Below are 23,336 nucleotides of genomic sequence, written 5' to 3' on the forward strand. Positions count from 1 at the left end.
TCATGTCAATATTTCATTTCCCTTTGGACCACTTCAAAACATAGCATTTATTCAGTCATTTTGTAAGAGATGTGTTCTGTTTTCACTTTGTGGGAATGAATTAAATTGCTGTATTTGTTCCAATCTGACACTTGGCCTGCTTCCTAATCCCTCCAGTCTGGACAAACAGAATTGAGACATGAGTTACATACAGTCATAGAGTCAGACAGCAAGTTTAAACCATGGTGAGATAATTGGATGAATACTTAACCTGAATGTTCATTTACTAGTTTCCCTACTTAACAGGAATACATTGTGACCATGCAATAGGGGGCTCAGTATTTCTGAATAAACAAGTGGAGTTTACTTTTTGACCAATGTGATGCCATGTATTTAAATTTGACTGGAAGTTCACTTGTACACTGGGACTGATATATTTCATTCTTACCCTGTCCTGTTTAACTTCAGTAATGAAACGCTCGCTCTCCCAACCATGTGATTCTCGTGGTCATGGATTTTTCTATTTTTGCTTGTGTACCTACGAACCTGGCAAGTTATTCTATACCCACTGTGTATTGGCACTATCTCATTCTTTGTTGAGTCCAGAAATCAGTTTCCTTCACAACCTTCATTACATGAATAAGGACAATACCTGGTACAGTCAGCAACTGTTTGCTCTGCTCTTCCATTCACTTGTACGGCTTGTGTACTTGGGAATTAGTATCTACCCGTCAGTCTGTGCTATTCAATGGGACTGGTCCTTCAAAACTCTGCTCAGAGGTGACAGGCTGCCACAGAGTAGAGCCACGTTGTCTAGTGAAGAACTTAGAAACTAAAATTTAAAGTTGACTACTCAGGCTGTTCTAAATTGTGTATACTGATTTTAGGTATTAAAAAAGATTTTTGAAAGGAACAGTTATGACACAGGGAGGGTGCCCATACTCACTTGACCCTGCTTCAGTCTTCCTGCATTGTGTTACTGAGCAGTTTAAATGTTTGCTATAAAGTGGACAGCCAGTTAGCAGAGTGGGACAGGAGAGAGTTCTCAGTTCATGCTTCCTGAAGTGAATGGGAAAGATCTTATTTTCTGTAATTGTTTGTATCTGTAGGATTCACAGACAAGTAAAACTGTAACACATTGCCACAGAAACGAGTCTGTGTTGTCCTTAAAAGTAAGGTGGGAAAAGCAATTCTGATTGTGCGGAATCTAACTGGGAGTAGTGATATCAAGGTCTAGCCTTCAAAGAGTCATACAGTTGTACAGCACAGAAACACGTCCTTTGGTCCAAGTTGTTAGTGCTGACCAGAGATCCATATCTGACCAAGTCCCATTTGCCAGCATTTGGTCTGTCTCCCTCTAAAACCTTCCTATTCATGTACCTATCCGGGTGTCTACAAAAGATTGTAATTGTACCCATCACCTCCACTTCCTCTGGTAGCTCATTCCATACAAGCACCACCCTCTGCAATGATAAAGTAACCCCCAAAAAGTTTTTACAATCTTTTCCCTCTCACCTTAAACCTATGCCCTTTATTTTTGGTCTCCCCAACATTAGAAAAAAACACCTTGCGTATTCACCCTCTCAATGTTACTCATGATTTTATTAACCTTAACAAGGTCAAACCTCAGCCACAGACAGTCCGGGGAAAAAAAAAACAACAGCCTATTCAGCCTCTCCCTATAACTCAAATCCTCTCGTCCTGGCAATGAGACATACTGATGGGAGTAGTACAGTTGATGTAGTTTACATGGACTTCAGTAAGGCCTCTGTAGGAGCGTAACCCCCAACCAGAGATAAAAGACTCAGGAGGCAGGCAGGATTCAGGCAAGTGATAGGTGGTAATTCAAGTAGAAGTCGGTTAATGCAGGGAGAGGGCCAAAGGATCTTCCCCTGAGACAGGCCTCAGAAGAGAGATCCATGGCACACTGATTTTACAATAAAAAACAATATTTATTGTACATATTCTGTGAACAATCACAAACAACGTGATTAATATGTCCCTCCCTCTTACTTTGCGAACTCTATCCTATGAGACACCTAATCAATGATGGGCATCCATTGGACAGCTCCAGGTTCACATGATCTCAAGGTGATTAGCAGATACTGTAATCGCTCGGCCTTGGGATCTTTCTATGTCTCCTATTTGTTCACATTCCAGAGTTACTTGCTATACTCCTTCAGGTTTCTGTCAGTCGAGCTTATCTTGAGGGACATCCTGAGTGCTATTATTCATTGTATTTAATTTTAATCAAATTCAATCACTCCTCTTGCATTCCCCACTGTCCTAATTATATATGAAGAAAAAATAGAAAATAGTTAATTTTGCATTACTTGCTAAAAATTTATGACTTTAATTTCTCTTATAAAGTTAGTTAAAATGTATAAAGTCACACAGTTACAAAACTGAGAAGTATAAGATAACTTTAGCTGTTGCCCCCTCAGTTGTTTTAGGGGATTAATGGGCTGTATCTAACATCTGGTGCCTGTTCATTTACTGCACAATTCCCTTTCATTTAAAAGGCAGGAGTTACTTGTTTATGAGACCTTAGGTCTGCTGGTCAGAACTGTTTCGAATGGGAACAGCCTGGGTCCTTTTTACTGTCCTCTGAGTGGTTTGTTCAATGGTATCATTATGCCTCACTGTGTGTGAACAGGCTGATGTGCTTAATTTCTGCCATTGTCTCTCACGTCCTGCTGTTTAATTCTACTTTCCACTTATCGGTCAGTTTGTGTTAACAGATATGGGCCACTCTATTCTGGCAGGTACAGGCCACCCCGATAGTCTTTGACAAAGTCCCATATAAAAGACTGGTCTAAGATTGACTCTTGGAGTCTTAACCAAACTGGATCTGAAATTAGCTTGCAGACAGGATGCAACGTGTGATGGTGATGGGTTGTGTTTGTGATTGAAAGACTGTGACCAGCGGTGTCCCACAGGGATCAGTGCTGGGACACTTGCTGTTCATTATGTACATTAGTGTCTTGGATGTGAATGTAGAATGTATAATTACTATATTTATATAGATTTTAGTGTGGAAGTGCAAACTGTGTTGGTGCAGGCTTGGAGGGCAAAGGGCCTGTGACTGTGCTGAACTGTTCTTTCTTCTTCGACATGAAAATTGGCAGCTCGGTTGCAAATGAGGGGGCTGGTCTCAGGCTACAGTGTGAGTATCACCAACAGAACAGTGGCTCTGATATTGCTGACAAGTCTGAGATAATGCATTTTAGGAGGTCTAACAAATGAAAGAATTACACAATGAAGGGTAAGTCCCTAGGGAGTACTGAGGAACAAAGGGACCTTGGTATACAAATCTATCGATCCCAGAAGGAAACAGCACAGGCAGACAGGCTGCTGAAGAAGATATACAGAATGCTGGCCTTTATTACATAGCTGTACAATTTAAAAGAAAGGAAGTCTTATTACAATTTTATAGAACATTGATAGGCCACAGATGGAATACTGTGTGCAGTTTTGGCTGCCACCCTATCAGAAGGATGTGATTGTATTGGAGTGGTGCAGTGGGTTGGAATGTCACTGTTACGAGGCAAGACTGGATGGGTTGGGTTTGGTTTCCTCGGAGCTGAGGGTGGATCAGGCTGAAGAATACCCGATTATCAGAAATGTAGGCAGAGTAGATTGAGAGAATCTTTCTCCCCATGATCAAAGTGTCTAAGTCCAGAGGGCACAAGTTGAAGTTGAGGAGGAACTAGCTTAGAGGAAATGTGAGAAAAATATTTTGACCCAGAGGGTGGGTAAAGTTTGGAACGTTCTGCCTGAGAGGGTGATTGAGTACTCTCACAGCATTTAAACAGCATCGGGATGTGCTTTTAAAAAGCCAGGGTATAATCAGCTGTGGGCCAAGTGCAGGTAAATGGGATGAATGCAGTTTGTTGTTTGTTGAACATCATGGACATGGTAGGCCAAAGGGTCTGTTTCTATGCTGTGTGACTCTATATCTATGCTGTGTGACTCTATAATATCCTTGTAAATCTTAACAGTACCACCTCAAGTTTAACAACATCCTTCCTGCAGCAGGTTGATGAGAATTGTACACAATCTACTAAAAGTGGATTAACTAATGTCCTGCACAGCAGGACCTCCCAACTCCTACACTCAATATTCTGAACAATGAAGCATGCCAAATGCCTTTTTCACCACCCTGTCTACCTGCAACTACTTTCATGGACTTGGAGGTGCCAGTGTTGGACTCGGGTGGACAAAGGGAAAAATTACACAACACCAGGTTTTCGTCCAACAGGTTTATTTGAAACAGTAGCTTTTGAAGCACTGCATCTTCATCAGGTGCTTTGACAGCTAGTGCTTCCAAATAAACCTGTTGGAGTACATTCAAGCAAATCTTCACTGGCACACTGATGTTTCTTAGTTCAGCAACACTCCATAATGCCCTACCATTAAGTGTGGAATTCAGGTCTTGGTTTGCCTTATCAAAATGTATGGAAACTAAACTACAACTGCCACTCCTCAGCCCATTGACCCACCTGACAAGAGGTAGAGTTAGTAAGTATGCAGATGACACCAAATTTGGACGTGTAATGGACAGCGAAGATGATTATCTTGGATTACAACAGGATCTTGATCAGATGGGCCAATGGGCTGAGAAGTGGCGGATGGAGTTTAATTTAGATAAATGTGAGGTGCTGCATTTTGGGAAAGCAAATCTTAGCAGGACTTATACACTTAATGATAAGGTCCTATCGAGTGTTGCTGAACAAAGAGTGCAGGTTCACAGCTCCTTGAACGTGGAGTTGCAGGTAGATAGGATAGTGAAGGCAGCGTTTGGTATGCTTTCCTTTATTGGTCAGTGAATTGATTACAGGAGTTGGGAGATCATGTTGCGGCTGTACAGGACATTGGTTAGGCCACTGTTGGAATATTGCATGCAATTCTGGTCTCTTATCTATTGGAAAGATATTGTGAAACTTGAAGGGGTTCAGAAAAGATTTACAAGGATGTTGCCATGGTTGGAGTATTTGACGTATCTGGAGAGATTGAATAGGCTTAAGGCTGTTTTCAGAGGGGTCACATCATGGAGGTTAATAAAATCATGAGAGCTATGGATAGGATAAATAGACAACATTTATTCCCTGGGGTAGGGGAGTCCAGAGTGAGAAGGCATAGGCTTAGAGTTAGAGGGGAAGATTTAAAAGGGATCTGGAGGGCAATTTTTTCAATGTGACGTAGTGTGTGTATATAGAATGAGCTGCCAGAGAAATTGGTGGAGACTGGTACAATTACACCATTTAAAAGGCACCTGGATGGATACAACAACAGGAAGGGTTTGGAGGGATATGGGCCATGTGCTGGCAAATGAGACTGGATTAGTTTAGGATATCTGGTTGGCATAGATGAGTCCAGCCGAAGTGTCTGTTTCGGTGCTGTATAAATCTATGACTATATGGCTGTGAATAATAACGTTTACTGGAAATGGGGTGATGTGCATGGAGAATGGAGAGAGATAAAAACATTGTAATTCCTTGGTGGGATTTGACTCTTTGTTTGAAATGTTCCTCTTGGAAATTGAGCTCAATGTGTGTCTAATTCAAACTGCTCTGTGACTGTGGAAAGGACGTTCTTTAGTCTGACAAGGGTTACATACCTGCTGTTTGTTAGAAGGAACTGATCACACTTGGCTTTGCCCCGAGGGAATGTGTTGTGGTCCTTCAAGTATTTGTCTGGAGGAAGACAGAAGAGACATCGCCTTTAAACAAACATTAAGTTTGACAGTATCAAACCTCTAAATGTAACATTCATTTAATAATCATTAGGCTGTTTTTCTTTCAAACCGGCAAGCCTAACTATAGGTCTGATTCTATTCTTGGCCTGAGCTGCTCTTTGTCTGGTGATTGTAATAAAAATATCGATACCAATTCACTGAGAACCAGATACTAACCAACACCTCCACAATAGGGCAAACCAATACAAGTGCATTCTGGTTTCCTTGTCAATCCATAACTGTCAGTTCCTGCAAGGTGAATGTTGGGAGTACAGCTGTCAACCTGTCCCAGTCAATATAAGCTGTGCAAATATGTGAGTGAATGTAGTTATCAACCTGTCCCTGTCACACTCTGGTGAACATATTTACATTTTGGCATTGCAGAGACTGACAGGGACAGATTAATAACTGCACTCACATTCACAGAGCATAAACTGACAGATATAGATTGATAACTAAAGTCATATCTACACAGAATAAACTTGCAGGGACTGGTTGTTAAATGCATTTTATATAAATAAAATGAGTCCCACTGATGGGGATGTGATAGTTTAGTCATCAATATGTACCTGTCAGTTTCTGCCTTGTGAATGTGAGAGTTTACATACCAATCTGTCCTGAACAGTTTCTACTGTGTATCTGAGAGTGCAGTTATCAACCTGAACCTGTCAGTTTCAGCTATGAGAACGTGTGTCATTATCAGTATCTACCTGTCAATTTCTGCTATATGAATATTAAATGCAGTCATCAAATTGTACCCATCAGTTTCTTCTGTGTGAATGTAGATACTGATCTGCTTTAGCTATACCAATGTGTGAATGCAATTATCAAACAGTACCAGTCAGGTTTTGCTATTTGACACCAGAATGTCTTTGTCAATCTGTTTCTACATGTCAATTTGAGAAAGTCGATACCAACCTGTCCCTGCCAGTTTATTTCCTGTCAAGATGCGAATACAGTTATTGTTCAGTACCTATCAGATTCTGCTGTGAATATTGGTGTATTAATCAAACTGTAGTGGTCAGTTTCAGTGATGTGAATGTGGGAGTACAGTTATCATTCTCTACTTGCCAATTTCTTCTTTGTCAAAGTGAGTGTAACTCAATCTGTACCTTTCAGACTCTGCTGGGTGAATACATAAATATAGTTGTCAATCTATAGCTGTCAGTTTCTGCTTGGTGAATATGTTTATGTAATTGTCAATCTATCCCTGCTTTGTGAATGTGTGAGCTGAGTTTTCATCTGTTGCTATCAGCTTCTGCTTTGTGAATGAGAGAGTTACCGTGTCAAACTCTGTAATCCTAATGTTTTGTGTCTATTTATTCATCTCTTCCTGTCAGTTTGTGTGACTGTAGTTATCAGCCTGTACGCCTCAGATTCTGCTATATGAACATAAGACTGTAGTTATTCATTTAATTTGATCATTGTATCACATGTCCGGAGATAAATTGAAAAGTATTGTCTCGTGCACCTTACAGGTAGATCATTTCATCCAAAGTCCATCAAAGTAATAGAAAAGAATCCAGAATACAGTGTTAAAGCTGCAGACAGAGATTAGCATCAAAATTTAGAGGTCCATTCAAAAGTCTAATAATAGCAGAGAAGCTGTTCTTGAATCTGTTGGATGGTGTACTCAAACTTCTGTATTTTCCACCTGACAGACTAGGGTGGAGGAGCATATAACTGGGGTTAGATGGGTCTTTCATATTGTTGGTTGTCTTCCCCAGATAGGGGGAAGTGGAAATGCAGCCTCTGGATGGAAGGCTGCTTTCAGTGAAGGGCTGGGCTGAGTCACAACTCTCTGTAGTTTCTTGTGGTCTTGGGCAGAACAGAAGCCACACTACGCTGTGACACATCCAAATGGGATGCTTTCTGTGGAGCATCTATAAAAATTTGCAAGAGTCTTTATGGACATGCTGAATGCCCTTAGCATCTGAGGAAATCTGCTTGGTGAATGTCATAGAGTCATTGTCATAGAGATGTACACATGGAGACAGACCCTGCAGTCCACCTTTTTCATGCCAACTAGATATCCCAACCCAATCTAGTCCCACCTGCCAGCACCCGGCCCATATCCCTCCAAATATTTCCTACTCATATACTTAAATTGACAATTACCCAAACACATTCAGTATTGAGTACAGTTATTGGATGGTTACCTTGTAGCTGTACGTGACATTGGTTAGGCCATTGTTGGAATTCTGCATACACTTCTGATCTCCTTCCTACTGGAATGATATTGTGAATCTTGAAATGCCTTTTAAATGCTGCAATTGTACTAGCCTCCACCACTTCCTCATAGTAGGTCATTCCATACAAGTACCATCTCTGCATGAAAACGTGCCCCTTAGGGCTCTTTTATATTTTTCCCCTCTCACCCTAAACCTATGCCCTCTAGTTCTGGACTCCTCCACTCCAGGGAAAAGACTTTGTCTATTTATTCTATGATTTTATAAACCTCTGTAATGTCACCCCTCAGCCTCTGATGGTCGAGAGAAAACAGCCCTAGCCTGTTCAACCTCTCCCGATAGCTCAATCCTCCAAACCTGGCAACATCCATTTAAATATTTTCTGAACCCTTTCACGATTCACAATATCATTCCTATGGGAAGGAGACCAGAATTGCATGCAATATTCCAACAGTGGCCTAACCAAACCTCCCACCAACTGTACTCAATACTGAATGTGTTTGGGTAATTGTCAATCTAAGTCTGCCAGGTTCTGCTATGTGAATATGAGGATTTACTTTTTAACAGTCCCTGTCAGTTTTTGCTTCATGAATGTTTTGTTTAGTTAAGACCCCTTCCCGGTTAGGCTCTGTAATGTAAATGCGAGTGCATTTATCAATATTTGCATGACAGATTTGCTTTTGTGAACATGTGAATGTGGTTATCAATTTTCCCTGGTAGTTTCTGCTCTGTGAATATGAAAATGTAGTTATTAATCTCTAAATAAAAACCAAAAGAACTGCAGATGCTGGAAATCAGAAACTAAAACAAATTGCTGGAAAATCTCAGCAGGTCTGACAGGTCTGTGGACAGAAATCAGAGTTAGAATTTCCAGTCTAGTAACCCTTCCTGTGAAGAGATGATAGCCAGGAAAATATTAGATTTTCTGCAGAAGAGAGGGTGTGTTGAAGGGTAAGGGAATAAATGGTGGATGGAGATAGAATCCAAAGAGAGGCAAGAGCAGTTGGACAGACAAACTAGTGCATCACAGTCAGATGAGGATGGTAATAGCTATTAATAGAGACTGTTACTGAATTTTGGGTGTATCATATGATAACATAGTGGGCGGCACAGTGGCACAATGGCTGGCACTGCTGCCACACAGCGCCAGAGACCCGGGTTCAATTCCTGCCTCAGGCTACTGACTGTGTGGAGTTTGCACATTCTCCCAGTGTCTGCCTGGGTTTCCTCCCACAGTCCAAAAATGTGCAGGTTAGGCGCATTGACCAAGCTAAATTTGCCCGTAGTGTTTGGGGCATGGGTAATTGTAGGGAAATGGGTCTGGGTGGGTGCGCTTCGGAGAGTCGGGTGTGGACTTGTTGGGCTGGAAGGGCCTGTTTCCACACCAAGTAATCTAAAATATCTGAGAGGTTTTGGGAAATGATACGTGAGAGCTCTAGTTCTAAAGTTGTAGAATTTAATATTATTGAGTCCAGAAGGCTGTCGAGTTCCCAAGCACAAAATGAGGTGCTGTTCTTCCAGCTTGCACTGAACTTTGCTGGAGCACTGCAGCAAGCCTGAGACAGAGCTGTTGGCCAGAGTACAGGGTGGTGTGTTGAAGTGGCAGGCAACTGAAAGCTCAGGGACATTTTGTTCTGGACAGAATGTAGGTGTTCTGCGCAGTGGACACCCCATCTACGCTCAGTTTCCCCAGCATAGAGAAGACCAAATGGTAACTAGGAAAATCCACACAATCAGTTCTGAGGAGGGGTCACTAGATCTCAAAGGTTAAGTCTGATTTCCCTCCACCAATGCTGCCAAACCTGTGGATTTTCCAGCAATTTTTGTTATTAATTTCTACCTGTCAGTTTCTGTAAGCAGGAGTGTCATTATCAAACTGTACATGTCAATGGATGCGATTTGAAACAGGGAGTGTTATTACTCTGTTCTAATAAGTTTTGATGATGAGAATGTAATTATCATCTTCCTCAGAGATGTCCTGCCATGTGCACGTGTATGATTGGTCAATCTGTCCCCGTTATATTCTGCTCTGGGTATCTCAGGATGGAGTCATGATTCGGTGTCTGTCAGCATCTTATTTATAAAAGTGCAAATATATTAACCAGACTGTAGCTGCCAGTGTTTGCGATGTGTTAGTTTAGTTGTGTGTGTGTGTGTGTGTGTGTGTGTGTGTGTGTGTGTGTGTGTGTGTGTGTGTGTATTTATGTATCATTCTCTCCCTTTCAGTTTCTGCAGAGTGAATATGTGAGAGCAGCTATCAATCTACACCTGTCAGTTTCTGTTGTGTCCACATGAGTGCTTTGGAATTGATCTATACTTGTCAGTTTCGGCTGTGTGATTGAGAGAGTCAAGTACTCAATCAGTACCAATTACTTTCAACTCTTTTATGTATAAAAGTTGCTCAATTCTCTAGCAGCCAATACTATTCTAAGAGTCCAATCATCACCAGGAACCTACGTTTGATTTTCAGGAAAACGCATCTGGTTCACTAATATCCTGTAAGGAAACTGTATTCCTTGTGTCTCCAGACCCGCAGCAATGTGGTTGACTCATAACTACCCCCTGAGCAGTTAGGGATGGGCAATAAATACTGGCCTAGCCAGTATTTTTAGTGGGCGGCACGGTGGCTAGCACTGCTGCCTCACAGCGCCAGAGACCCGGGTTCAATTCCCGACTCAGGCGACTGACTGTGTGGAGTTTGCACATTCTCCCCGTGTCTACGTGGGTTTCCTCCCACAGTCCAAAGATGTGCAGGTCAGGTGAATTGGCCATGCTAAATTGCACATAGTGTTAGGTAAGGGGTAAAGGTAGGGGTATGGGTGGGTTGCGGGTCGGTGTGGACTTGTTGGGCCGAAGGGCCGGTTTCCACACTGTAAGTAATCTAATCTAGCCAGTGATGCCCTCATCCCATGAATGAATTTAGGAAACAAAGAATCCTCTGTGACTGAGATTCATTCTGTGATAGTAGTTTTTAAGGGCGTTGTGATTGGGCCTTAAGCTCTTCTGCATTTACTTATTTACGACAGTCACAGAATTGATACAGCCATTATGTCTGCACTGGGACATTCTGTTGTTCATCTGTTCTCCATACTAATTTCCACTAACTGTTGGGCGTCTGAACTTCATCCACTCACTGCCAGTATCTCAAGGTAAATGCTAATGTGAGATTAGTTCTGCAGTATTCTGAATAACTGTAGTGCGAGTTTGGTTTTGTTTGCAACAGCATCAGGTGGAGTGTGTGAATCTCATTCTCTTTACACGTTGAGTTGTATTTGTTTGGTTTGAGTGTTGGATAAACTCAATCAATATTCACTAACACTTTGTGTGTGAGGGATTAATGTTGGTTCAATGTTTACTTTTGCCATGAATCTGAATGTTTTCAGACTTTTTTTTAACATTTTGTGTATGCTGGAGTTTTATCAGTTGCTGCTGGACACTGTAAAATGTAACATCTAATACTAACTGAAGCAATTAATGGTTTGGCGAGTCAATTTATAACTACCCTATTTGGAAATACCCGGGCCTAAATTTCATTCTTTTATCCCTTTCACCATTAACTGGCACAACACTAGGTTATCGTCCAACAGGTTTAATTGGAAGCACACTAGCTTTCGGAGCGATGCTCCTTCATCAGGTGACAGTCACCTGATCTCTGAAAGCTAGTGCGCTTCCAATTAAACCTGTTGGACTATAACCTAGTGTTGTGCGATTTTTAACTTTGTACACTCCAGTCAAACACCGGCATCTCCAAATCATGACCATTAACTGGCTTTTACCATTAACAGTTTTCTGTTGTTCTACCAATCTGTATCACTTTGAAGGAGCAGTACTGATCTACACCACACTGACATATTCTGCATATCTCCTTATGTTTCCAGTTCTGCATGACATGATCTGATCTTTTGAGGTAGGCTTAATGCCTTATAAATCAGTGTTTCATTCATAAAATGTATGGAAATGCTTCTGCATTACTCAGGCCCTCAACCAGAATGTGAGTGTGGATAAAGTCAGCACCAGTGAGAATTGAATTCAATTGATCGGTCTCTGATACTTGATACCAATATGGTCCTTATTCTTGGTTATTGTATCTCACAGTGGTTCAGTGCTGTCTAAATTGAAACAATTCACTTTTAGTAACTGCAAGCATAATTAATTGTTTAAATTTCTGCTCCTTGACATGAATGAGGTTTTATCCATTGCCACTGGAGTCAGCTCCCATCAGTGAAAGGGGATGTGTTTCTATATCTGCTAATATTTGGCCTTGTACTTGTCCATAGCCTATGTTCTTTAGTTTTAGAGCCTCCTGGATCCATAGACAGGTGAACATGCAGCACATTACAGCAGAAAAGCATCTGTGCTTTTCTTCAGATGCAAGGGGAGAAAAGCAATAGAATTGTTAACTCAATAATTATTCCATTTCCATAGATTTTTCATGGCAGCAGAGAAGTTGTCATTTCCATCTGTATCATAACACCATTCTCCATTTCATCATTTTGTAGGAGATTTTTCTCAGTCTAGGAAAAACTGAACAGTTTTTAATTCTGATAGTGCAGAGTCTAACCAGGAACAGTGGGAATATCAAGGTCTGGTTTTCAGCATGCTCTCATTTTTTGAATTAATGATCAGTGTTAACCGAATCAATTTGCAACTAAGTGTACACTTCAACTGCATTGCAACTGACTGAAAACGATGCTCCTTGTGCAGAAAAGAGAATTGGCCAATTCTATTTTATTTACCAATCTGGACAGGATCTGGTGCAAACCATTAGCACTATTCTTGTGTTGCTCTCTGGTAGGGCGGGGGAAAACAAAAGGTCTTTTATTTTCCATTATTGGTGAAGAATATTTAAACGGTCAAATTCAATTTATTGAACAATCAACTCTTGGTGGTTAAAATAAAGGAACAGCTTGACAAACCTATCAAATTTAGCTTTTTCTTTCTTTCTGCATTGCCTTAAATAGTAATGATCTGATTCCATTGACTCCTTGACAAAACTATATCCTGATTCCTTGGTTTTCTTTTTTAATAGTTTAATGAGGAGATAGTCAAGATGAATGCAGGGTTCTTCATAGATTTTTTGAAACAAATTTTGAAAGACACACAGAAGAAGAAGAAAAACTTTTTTTCCTGGACTGAAAAAAATCAGTTTGATGAAATATTTTCTGCTAGTTGCAGTATATATGGATCTTCATCACTGTTAGATGTTGTAATGTGTATTTCAGGATGGTGTACGAATTTGCAACTATTGTAAATCAGTCAGTAGCTCTGTGAGAGATAGAATGGTGTCTGTGCGCGCGCAAGCACACATATGGGGGTGGGATAGAGATGGTGGTTGTGGGTGTGTACACACGTGATGAGCACTCTTTTCCAAGACAATGATTTATCAAAACTGTAATTTTGACTTTCTCAGTTACTGAAAATATCAAAGTTTCCTTCTGTATCTGCACTCAACATCATCTTCATATATTCCTGTTGTAACAATGTGACAGCATGACTTGTTTGTTCACCTTGATTGTAACTTTAAATTTGCCATTACTAGATGTGGATTAATGTAATTCCTGAATGTATATTTCATATGAGGATACAGTCTGTCCCTCTTCTGATGTTGCAAATGATAATTAGCTATGCATAATGGAATTTATTGGAACTGAACTTTTGAGCATAGAGTATAAAGAGAAGAGAAATTTTAAAAATATTTCATCAGTTGTGTCTGACTTACTTAGATTAGATTACTTACAGTGTGGAAACAGGCCCTTCGGCCCAACAAGTCCACACCGACCCGCCGAAGCACAACCCACCCATACTCCTACATTTACCCCTTACCTAACACTACGGGCAATTTAGCATGGCCAATTCACCTGACCCGCACATCTTTGGACTGTGGGAGGAAACCGGAGCACCCGGAGGAAACCCACGCAGACACAGGGAGAACGTGCAAACTCCACACAGTGGATTAAACCAATACTTTTGGAAATTAAGCTCAATGTGTTTTGACTCGGTGGAAAGGATGTTTTCCAATCTGACAACTGTAACATACCTGCTGGTTGGTAGAAAGAGATGGTCATATTTGGCTTTGTACTGAGGAAATATTACATTATCTTGGTCCAACACATTTGCCTGGAGAAAGAAAACAAGAGAAATCATACTTTGAGCAGAAAGACATCAACTGATCAACGCAACATTTAGGTCATGATCATGATACTTCTGTTTTTAAACAGAGCAAGGCCTAGTTACAAAGCAACACTGAGCTCCTCCCAGTCTTTTTCTGTCAGCGAAATTTTGAAACAATTTACTCAGATGAAAGAAAACTAACCAACATATGCACATCTCCAACAATAGAATGATGACACGGTTCAATATTCAGCTCCCAAAAATAACACTAACTGCTGAAGGAAGAACAAACGGGCACTTTTATCACATTGAGATACACTGCCCTTTATTTCCCAACAACTGAATGTCTATTCGTAACAAACAGCGGGAAACAGAAGCCAAACAACGAATTCCCATCAATGTTTAGGGGATAAAAACCACAAGAATGTCCCACAGCAGCTTCTTCCCGCTCTCCCTCCCACAGCAGGCCCACACACAGCCCGAGAAAGGCCTCTCTCTTCCCCCCAGCCCGCTCACTCCAAGTTCCGGGACCAGTTCCTGCTCCGCTCGGCCTCTTACAAACAGCCCCCGGTTCTCCCTGAACTCACCCCGAATCAATCCCGGTCTCGGAGCCCCCTCTGTGTCCCAGGTTCCCATCCCGATGTGCTGCTGGAAGGAGCCTGCTGTTCCCTCGCTTCCCTGGGCGCTGATCTCTCCATTGCGGTCTGTTTCAAACAAACCTCTTGCACTCACTGAGTAAATGCTCCTCAATGGCAGCGCTGGGGGGAGGGCCTCACGCATGCGCTCCTCTACTCAGGAACACAATCAGCGTTGGAGAACGGATTGCATCCCGCATGCGCCGCTTTTCCCAATGAGTCCCAGAAAGAGTCAGTTGGTCATTTCCCCAATCCCCTTTTCTCCCAGTTTGAGCAAAGGAACTGGGGAAAGGGCAGAGGTTTCAAGCTGGGACATTGTCCCTTTAGGAAGCTCTAATGGAGCTCATTCCCGGGTCATGTTAATAACTCCTCCCTCCGGCTCTCTCACAATCTGATCGGGGAGCGGAGAAACTGGCGGTCACTCGGCCCATCTCTGTTCCGGTAGTAGTTTAGCACCGACCTTTCCACCGCTGAGGCCACCCACCTGGACACCCCGTGTTGGCCTCTTACCTGCCCTCGACCTCTTCATAGCCAACTGCCGCAGCGACATGAACCGCCTCAATCTCTCCAACTCCAACCTCTCACCCTCGGAACGTGCAGCCCTCCACTCCCTCCATTCCAACCTCAATCTCAGTATCAAATCGGTAGACAAAGAAGGCACGGTAGTAGTTTGGCACACCGACCTTTACAGCGCTGAGGCTAAATGCCAGCTCTCCTGCTGCCCCCTTGACCATGACCACACCTCCCAACACCAAACCATCATCTCCCAGACCATCCATAACCTCATCACCTCAGGGGATCTCTCATCCACCGCCTCCAACCTCAGTCCCAAAACCCGCACCGTCCGTTTCTACCTCCTGCCCAAAATCCACAAACCTGCCTGCCCTGGCCGACTCATTGTCTCAGCCTGCTCCTGCCCCAACGAACTCATCTCTGCCTACCTCAAAACGGTCCTGTCCCCCTTCGTCCAAGAACTCCCCACCTACGTCCATGATTTTCGCTTCCCCGGTCCCCAATGCCTTATCTTCACCGTGGACATCCAGTCCCTGTACACCTCCATCTCCCATCACAAAGGACTCAAAGCCCTCCGCTTCTTCCTTTCCCAACCAGTTCTACCAACCAGTACCCTTCCACTGACACCCTCCTTTGAGTGACTGAACTGGTCCTCACTCTGAACAACTTCCCTTTCCAATCCTCCCACTTCCTCCAAACCAAAGGAGTTGCCATGGGCACCCACATGGGCCTCAGCTTTTGCCTGCCTCTTCATATGATATGTGGAACAGTCCATCTTCCGCAGCTACACTGGCACCACACCCCACTTTTTCCTCCGCTACATTGATGACTGTATCGGCGCTGCCTCATGCTCCCATGAGGAGGTCAAACAGTTCATCCACTTTTCCAACACCTTCCACCCCGACCTCAAATTTACCTGGACTCTCACAGACTCCTTCCTCCCCTTCCTAGACCTCTCCATTTCTATCTCAGGCAACTGAATCAACATGAACACTTACTATAAACTGACCGACTCCCATAGCTACCTAGATTACACCTCCTCCCACCCTGCTCCCTATAAAAACACCATCCGATATTCCCAATTCCTTCGTCTCTGCCGCATCTGCTCCCAGGAGGACCAGTTCCAATACCGAACACCCCAGATGGCCTCCTTCTTCAAAGACCGCAATTTCCCCCCAGATGTGATTGATGATGCTCTCCACCGCATGTCCTCCACTTCCCGCTCCTCTACTCTTGAGCCCTGTCCCTCCAAACACCACAAGAACAGAACACCACAAGAACGGAACCCCACTGGTCCTCACCTATCACCCCACCAACCTCCATATACATCATATCATCCGTCGTCATTACCGCCACCTCCAAATGGACCCCACCACCAGGGATATATTTCCATCCCCTCCCCTATCAGCGTTCCAAAAAGACCACTCCCTCCGTGACTCCCTCGTCATGTCCACACCCTCCACCAACCCAATGTCCACTCCCGGCACCTTCCCCTGCAACCGCAAGAAATGCAAAACTTGCACCCACACCTCCCCCTTTACTTCCCTCCAAGGCCCCAAGGGATCCTTCCACATCCACCACAAATTCACCTGCACCTCCACACACATCATTTACTGCATCCACTGTACCCGATGTGGCCTCCTCTATATTGGAGTGACAGACCACCTACTTGTGGAATGTTTTAGAAAACACCTCTGGGACACCCAGACCAAACAACCCAACCACCCCGTGGCTCAACACTTCAACTCCTCCTCCCACTCCACCAAGGACATGCAGGTCCTTGGACTCCTCCATTGCCAGACCATAACAACACAACAGTTGGAGGAAGAGCGCCTCATCTTCCGCCTGGGAACCCTCCAACCACAAGGGATTAACTCAGATCTCTCCAGTTTCCTCATTTCCCCTCCCCCCACCTTGTCTCAGTCCCAACCCTCAAACTCAGCACCACCTTCCTAAACCTCAATCTTCTTCCTGACCTCTCCGCCCCCACCCCAGGTGATCACCCTCACCTTAACCTCCTTCCACCCATCGCATTTCCAACACCCCTCCCCCAAGTCCCTCCTCCCTACCTTTGAGCTTAGCCTACTTGATACACTTGCCTCATTCCTGAAGAAGGGCTCATGCCCGAAACATCAATTCTCCTGTTCCTTGGATGCTGCCTGACCTGCTGCGCTTTTCCAGCAACACATTTTCAGCCCCCATCCTCTGTTCCCACCATTCAATGTCTGATCTTATGTTAATTGTGGTATTGCATCCTGCCGACCCTCATCTACAAATATTAATCCCTTTAAGAAAGTAACATGTGGAAAATAGTAACACAAATGAAATAAGTGGAACACTCTTACTAAGGCAGAATGTCACTGTTGGAGAGAGTCTTGCATCACAGTGTTAGTCCCTGTTTCTGGTTCAGGAGGCATGTGCAAAAATCAAACCTGGAGCAGGGGTGTGCAATAACATCCCTGGGCCTTGATTTAGTGTATAGTGGACAACAGTTGGCCAGCTGCATATTTTTGAAGTTTACTCCACATGTTGACAGTGTGGTGAAGAAAACATCTAGCTTGCTCGCCTTCATTGCTCAGACCTTTGAGTACAGGAGTTGGAAGGTCATACTGAAGTTGTATAGGATGTTGATGAGTCCTCTTCTGGATTACTGTATCAAAATCTGGTCACCCTGTTATCAAAAGTATACTATTGAGCTGGAAAGAATTCAGAAAAAGGTTTACTAGCATGGTGCGAATGGAAGATACCATTATAAGAATAGGCTGGGACTTCCGTTTCCTGGAACCTAAGATCTTGATGGATGGTAGAGTTTTGACAATCATGAGGGCTAGAACATAGAAAAATACAGCGCATTACAGGCCCTTCAGCCCTCGATGTTGCGCCAACCGAAGCCTACCTAACCTACACTAGCCCAATAACCTCCATATGCTTATCCAATGCCCGCTTAAATGACCATAAAGAGGGAGAGTCCACCACTGCTACTGGCAGGGCATTCTATGAACTCACAACCCGCTGAGTAAAGAATCTCCCTCTAACATCTGTCCTATACCTACCACCCCTTAATTTAAAGCTGTGTCCCCTAGTAACAGCTGACTGCATTAGCGAAAAAATGTTCTCACTGTCAACCCTATCTAAACTATCAAATAAGGAAAGGGGAATGGTAGGTATCTTTTTTTATAGTAAGAGACTGCAAGACTATGAGACACGTTTTTAAGGTAAAAGGAAAAAGATTTTTTTTAAGATTAGATTCACTACAGTGTGAAACAGGCCCTTGGGCCCAACCAGTCCACACTGATCCTCTGAAGAGTAACCCATCCAGACCTATTTCACTCTAACCAATGCACCTAACACTGGGCAATTTAATGTGGCCAATTCACCTGACCTGCATATCTTTAGACTGTGGGAGGAACCGGGAGGAAACCCACGCAGACTCTGGGAGAATATTTTTTTTTAAAAAACAGTATGGATTGTGTGGAAATAACTTTGAAAAGGGGGTGATGCATTTGGACACAGTCACAATGTTGAAAAGCCCTTTGGACAAGTATATCACTTAAGATTTGGGAGGGTTATGGCCAAGAACAGGCAGGTGGGACTTGTCAAGTTGGAGATTATATTGGGTATGGACTAGTTGGACAGTAGGATCTGTTTCTGTGGTATTTGACTGACCTTTGCAGTGAAGCAACTGTTCTGGTTTGATCTCAGTTCATTTTGAAAGCTTCTAAACGACAGCAGAAGGTCTCATTCAGAGTACTGTGCAATTAAACAACACCTCTGGGTATGGAAATCTAACTGTAAAATGAATCTATCCTTGAAATTCAAGGTAGGCACTTCTGTTTGGCAGAAGTGGGTATTGCAGATGCTGGAGATTAGAGTGGTGCTGGAAAAGCACAGCAGTTCAGGCAGCATTCGAGGAGCAGGAAAATCGATGTTTCAGGCAAAAGCCTTTCCTGGTGAAGGCTTTTTGCCCAAAATGTTACTTTTCCTGCTCCTCGGATGCTGTCTGACCTGCTGTGCTTTTCTAGCACCACTCTAATATTGACTCCTCTCCTGTTTGCCAGAGATCAAAATCTGGGTCATACCCCACAGGGGCGGGTAGCTCCCGAACTGGTCCCATATTAAACAACAACATGACCAACTCGAAGCAGCTGAAAAACGACTATTGCCTCCATTATGCTCCCTCTCTAGGAGCAGGGAAAGGACCCTACACAGGAACATATCGGAAAGTAAAGCACAAGGTCAGCGAGCACTCATTATAAAGTTACTTACGGCGTTGCAGCAATTCAGCTCTGCGGGGTGGAATCAGTAACTGCAGATGCTGGAAACCAGAGCTTGGATTAGAGTGGTGCTGGAAAAGCACAGTAGTTCAGGCAGCATCCGAGAATTCAGCTCTTCCGACATGCAGTTCAAGATAACGTGAATCTGCCTGCAAGCGAGGAGTACAGGGATTGAGTGATTCATTTACAGGACAATAGTTAAAGACACGAGGCCACAGCCATATACAATGGCGTACTCCGAGCACTGTTAAGATTGCGTTGTATCACTATTCCATGATAAACATTCCACGCTCCTTGTGCTACGGCTCAAACGGTGAACGGCCATGAGGCCGTTTCATATTACATTACACACACAGTGACAATACAGTATCGAATAAGGCGGGGACTGTAACCAATATCGTTTAAAGGAAGGTAATTCAATCCGACAGACGGGAGTGTTCAGCTCCTTTCACAGATGCTGTGACTGGCTCTTAAAAGAGCCTTTGGGTTGTCAGATTCAAGAATGGTGTCTTCACTTTTTAGCGGAGCCCCCAGCGGCGGTTTTCTTGGGCAGCAGCACGGCCTGGATATTAGGCAGCACCCCGCCCTGAGCGATGGTCACCCCTCCCAGTAGCTTGTTGAGCTCCTCGTCGTTGCGCACGGCCAGCTGCAGGTGCCTGGGGATGATGCGGGTCTTCTTGTTGTCCCGGGCCGCGTTACCGGCCAGCTCCAGGATTTCAGCCGTCAGATACTCCATCACCGCAGCCAGATAGACCGGCGCTCCGGCACCCACACGCTCAGCATAGTTGCCCTTTCTCAGGAGCCTGTGAACACGGCCCACCGGGAACTGCAGGCCAGCCCGGGACGACCGAGACTTCGCCTTGGCGCGACCTTTCCCACTGCCCTTTCCTCTTCCAGACATGGTCACAACTTCACAAACACTGTCAGAGAGAATGCTTCACTCCGCCCACATTGCGGCCTCTTATACCTTCGGGAGGAATGGTGGGGTGACCATTTCTGATTGGTCCCATTGTTCAGCCCCGCCTAATGTTTCAATCCCCAATCCGATATCTGCCTCATTCCCCAACCCGGAGAGGGCACAGGGAGGAGGGCGGAAAGTACCGGCGCCAAATCATCAACCGCCTTTTTACAATTTGAAAAGCCCGCCAACATGTAATGAAAATTAGAGAGTTTAAACATAGAAGAATGCATGAATACTCGATTTAATTTACTTCTACATTAAAAGTGTACCCTTTACATTATTTCCCTTTACCTCGCCTCCTGGAATCTGCCCATTTCTGATCCTGAAGGGAATCTTCTAAACATTAAACACAAACGGAAACAAAAAAAGGCACCAAACCCTGCAACTAAATTTGTTTCACATTTCAACAGCACCCCGACATACTGATAAAACATGATTATGTTCTCCCGCGTCAGTGCAGTAATAGTGAACTCGATCGTTCGAGAATATTTGAAAAAGTTGCTCATGATCATATAAAAACTCCACATTTTCTATGCCACTTCTGCAGCTGTTCTAGTTTTGTTTCTGTGTATTTTGCAAGATTCTGCAGCCGGACAATACCCGTGGAGATTTCGAAGCGAAAAATAAAGTAAAATCGCAGTCCGAAGGAAACTATTTTGCTAGCCGGCTGGTGCTGGGGGCACTTTGTATTCCAGAAGTGAAGCTGAGGGCTCGTGCCCCACCGGGGCTTGTAACGTCTGGACTGATCGAATGACAAAGAGTAACACAGACATATACAAGCAGCTGAAAAATGACTCTGTAGCGTTTAACATGACCTCTCTACGCAGGCAAGGACTACGGGATACATAAGACCGCATTCGAGAATAAGGCGCGCACCGGGTCAGCTGTCACTCGTTACTTTACACAACATTTACAACATACAAATCTTGTAGAGATATTAATTGTACATATCCAGAAACAATGGTTCAGCTGTCTCAATGAAATTAATCATTAGGATTTTGTCGTTCAACGCCAGCAATTTAAACAGAACCACAGGTCTGATTCCACTCCTGCTCTAAGCTGCTCCTTGTCCATTTTTTTCCTTAAAATTCTAACACTAGGTGAGTGAGATTCAGAAACTAAACAAGACCCATACAGCTCCATGAATGAGGCCACCTCATGCAAGAGGGTATGTGGATATGTGAATTTATACCGGTCAGTTCCTGCTTCGTGAATGCGTGGGTGTAGTTATCAAACTAACTTTCAGTATATGGTAAATACTGGCAGAGTCTGATTGTTAACTAGGGAACCAAAAAAATAATACAACATTGAGGCACCCATTTCTCATTGGTCTCTTTGTTCAGCATCACCTAATGTTGTTTTAATTCCCAATTAGATATCTGCTTCATTCCCCAATCCGGAGGGGGCGGAAAGTACTGGCGCCAAACCATCAACCGCTTTTTTACAATTTGAAAAGCCCACCAATTTCCAAATAAAGGAGTATGTTTTACACTAAAAAATGAAGTACAATAACGGAGTAAGTTTAAAAAAAACATCAAATACTCATGTTAATTTACTTTTAGTTTACAAAGGTGTACTTTACACGGTCTTACTCTCCCTCATCTGTCTATTTCTGATCTTGAGTGTGGATTTTTTAAACCTTGAAAAGAGGCTGAAACAAAACAGGCCAAACACTGCTGTCTGCAACCTGTTTTCTCACTTCACATTTCTGTAGCACCCCAGCATGCTGATAAAGCAGCACACAACATTCTTCCGGCTCAGTATCGATGGCGAACACGGTGTATAGACGATATTTTAAAGTTGTCCTCCCTTATCGGTCGCGATCACATTCAACAAAAATTCTGAAAAGTTGGATTAAATCTTACCTTTGTATTTTCACGCATTGGTAGTGCAAAAAAAAATGCCAGTGGGACTGAAAGCTATGGGCACTTCCACCAGGGCTTTTAGCAACTTGAACGGTATATGAAATCGCTCTCCCCACCTCGTCAATTTGCAACGCAATTATAAAATCCAATATAGTGACCACAAATACCTGGACAAGAACCACATGCAGAACTAATCAATCTTAAAAATGACTCACCGGTGCTTAACCTCCTGTCTCTCTACAGATGGGGGAAAAGAGGCTATTTGTGATGTTTGTGACTGTTTCTTAGTCCCCCCACCCCCCTTCATTCCCGTATCTCAAATTGCAAAGCTGTTGTAAAAGCGAAAAGAGTCACATGCAAACTAAAACAATCTTTTAAAAAATGGTCCAGCTGTCTCAGGAAGGGTGTGGGTGGCTCTTAAAAGAGCCTTTGGGTTGTGGATGCGTGTGTTTCAGTGCAGTGCGGTCCTTCACTTGGAGCTGGTGTACTTGGTCACCGCCTTTGTGCCCTCCGACACGGCGTGCTTGGCCAGCTCCCCGGGCAGCAGCAGCCGCACGGCGGTCTGGATCTCCCGGGAGCTGATGGTGCTGCGCTTGTTGTAATGGGCCAGGCGGGAAGCCTCCCCCGCGATCCGCTCGAAAATATCTTTGACGAACGAGTTCATGATGTTCATGGCCTTGGAGGAGATGCCGGTGTCGGGGTGAACCTGCTTCATCACTTTGTAGATGTAGATGGAGTAACTTTCTTTCCTGGACCGCTTCCTCCTCCTGCCGCCCTTCGCTGGCGCCCTCTTCACCGCTTTCTTCGCGCCCTTCTTGGCAACTTGACCCTTCTTTTCCTCAGCCATAGCTCCGCTCACTCCCAAACACAGAATAAGGGAAAGTGGGCGCGAAGCTCGCTCTTTATAGACTGACGACGTCATCAATGCTAATAAGGGATGGGGTAAAGTCCGGCTCCTGATTGGCTACGTTGTCGGCATGGTAGCTTCTCGCTGATTGGCTAGTTTGGGACGCAATGTGGCTCTGTCAGGACCTGCAATAACATCGGAAGCACAAACCGAAATTTTGTGAAG

At 43.8% G+C, this 23,336-nt stretch overlaps 3 protein-coding genes and 1 long non-coding RNA gene across 6 annotated transcripts in view; all 4 read right to left on the reverse strand.

The window, feature by feature from the left end:
- The window catches only part of LOC132837315 (histone H3-like), a 489,210-nt gene that overhangs the window by 403,069 nt on the left and 62,805 nt on the right, over positions 1-23,336 (reverse strand). The gene's annotated exons all lie outside the window — the stretch shown is intronic.
- The window catches only part of LOC132837241 (uncharacterized), a 53,558-nt gene that overhangs the window by 15,499 nt on the left and 14,723 nt on the right, over positions 1-23,336 (reverse strand). For 2 of the 3 annotated variants that reach the window (XR_009647451.1, XR_009647452.1), the window contains exons 1-3: positions 14,604-14,767; positions 13,943-14,022; positions 5,600-5,675 (exon numbers count right to left, since the gene is read on the reverse strand). This is a non-coding gene — a long non-coding RNA (uncharacterized LOC132837241). Of the gene's footprint in view, positions 1-5,599; positions 5,676-13,942; positions 14,023-14,603; positions 14,768-23,336 lie in introns of those variants that run through there. The other variant, XR_009647453.1, reaches the window with a different exon arrangement.
- On the reverse strand, positions 19,934-20,354 carry LOC132837226 (histone H2A-like). Its single transcript, XM_060856945.1, has one exon. The coding sequence runs from the start codon at positions 20,337-20,339 to the stop codon at positions 19,950-19,952; it is 390 nt and encodes a 129-aa protein (XP_060712928.1). The 5' UTR covers positions 20,340-20,354; the 3' UTR covers positions 19,934-19,949.
- LOC132837199 (histone H2B type 1-M-like) lies at positions 22,679-23,120 on the reverse strand. Its single transcript, XM_060856916.1, has one exon. It carries the CDS (start codon positions 23,109-23,111, stop codon positions 22,734-22,736), a length of 378 nt encoding a protein of 125 aa, XP_060712899.1. The 5' UTR covers positions 23,112-23,120; the 3' UTR covers positions 22,679-22,733.

This window comes from Hemiscyllium ocellatum, chromosome 49 (genome assembly GCF_020745735.1).
Source record: "Hemiscyllium ocellatum isolate sHemOce1 chromosome 49, sHemOce1.pat.X.cur, whole genome shotgun sequence".
Classification (NCBI taxonomy): domain Eukaryota; kingdom Metazoa; phylum Chordata; class Chondrichthyes; order Orectolobiformes; family Hemiscylliidae; genus Hemiscyllium; species Hemiscyllium ocellatum.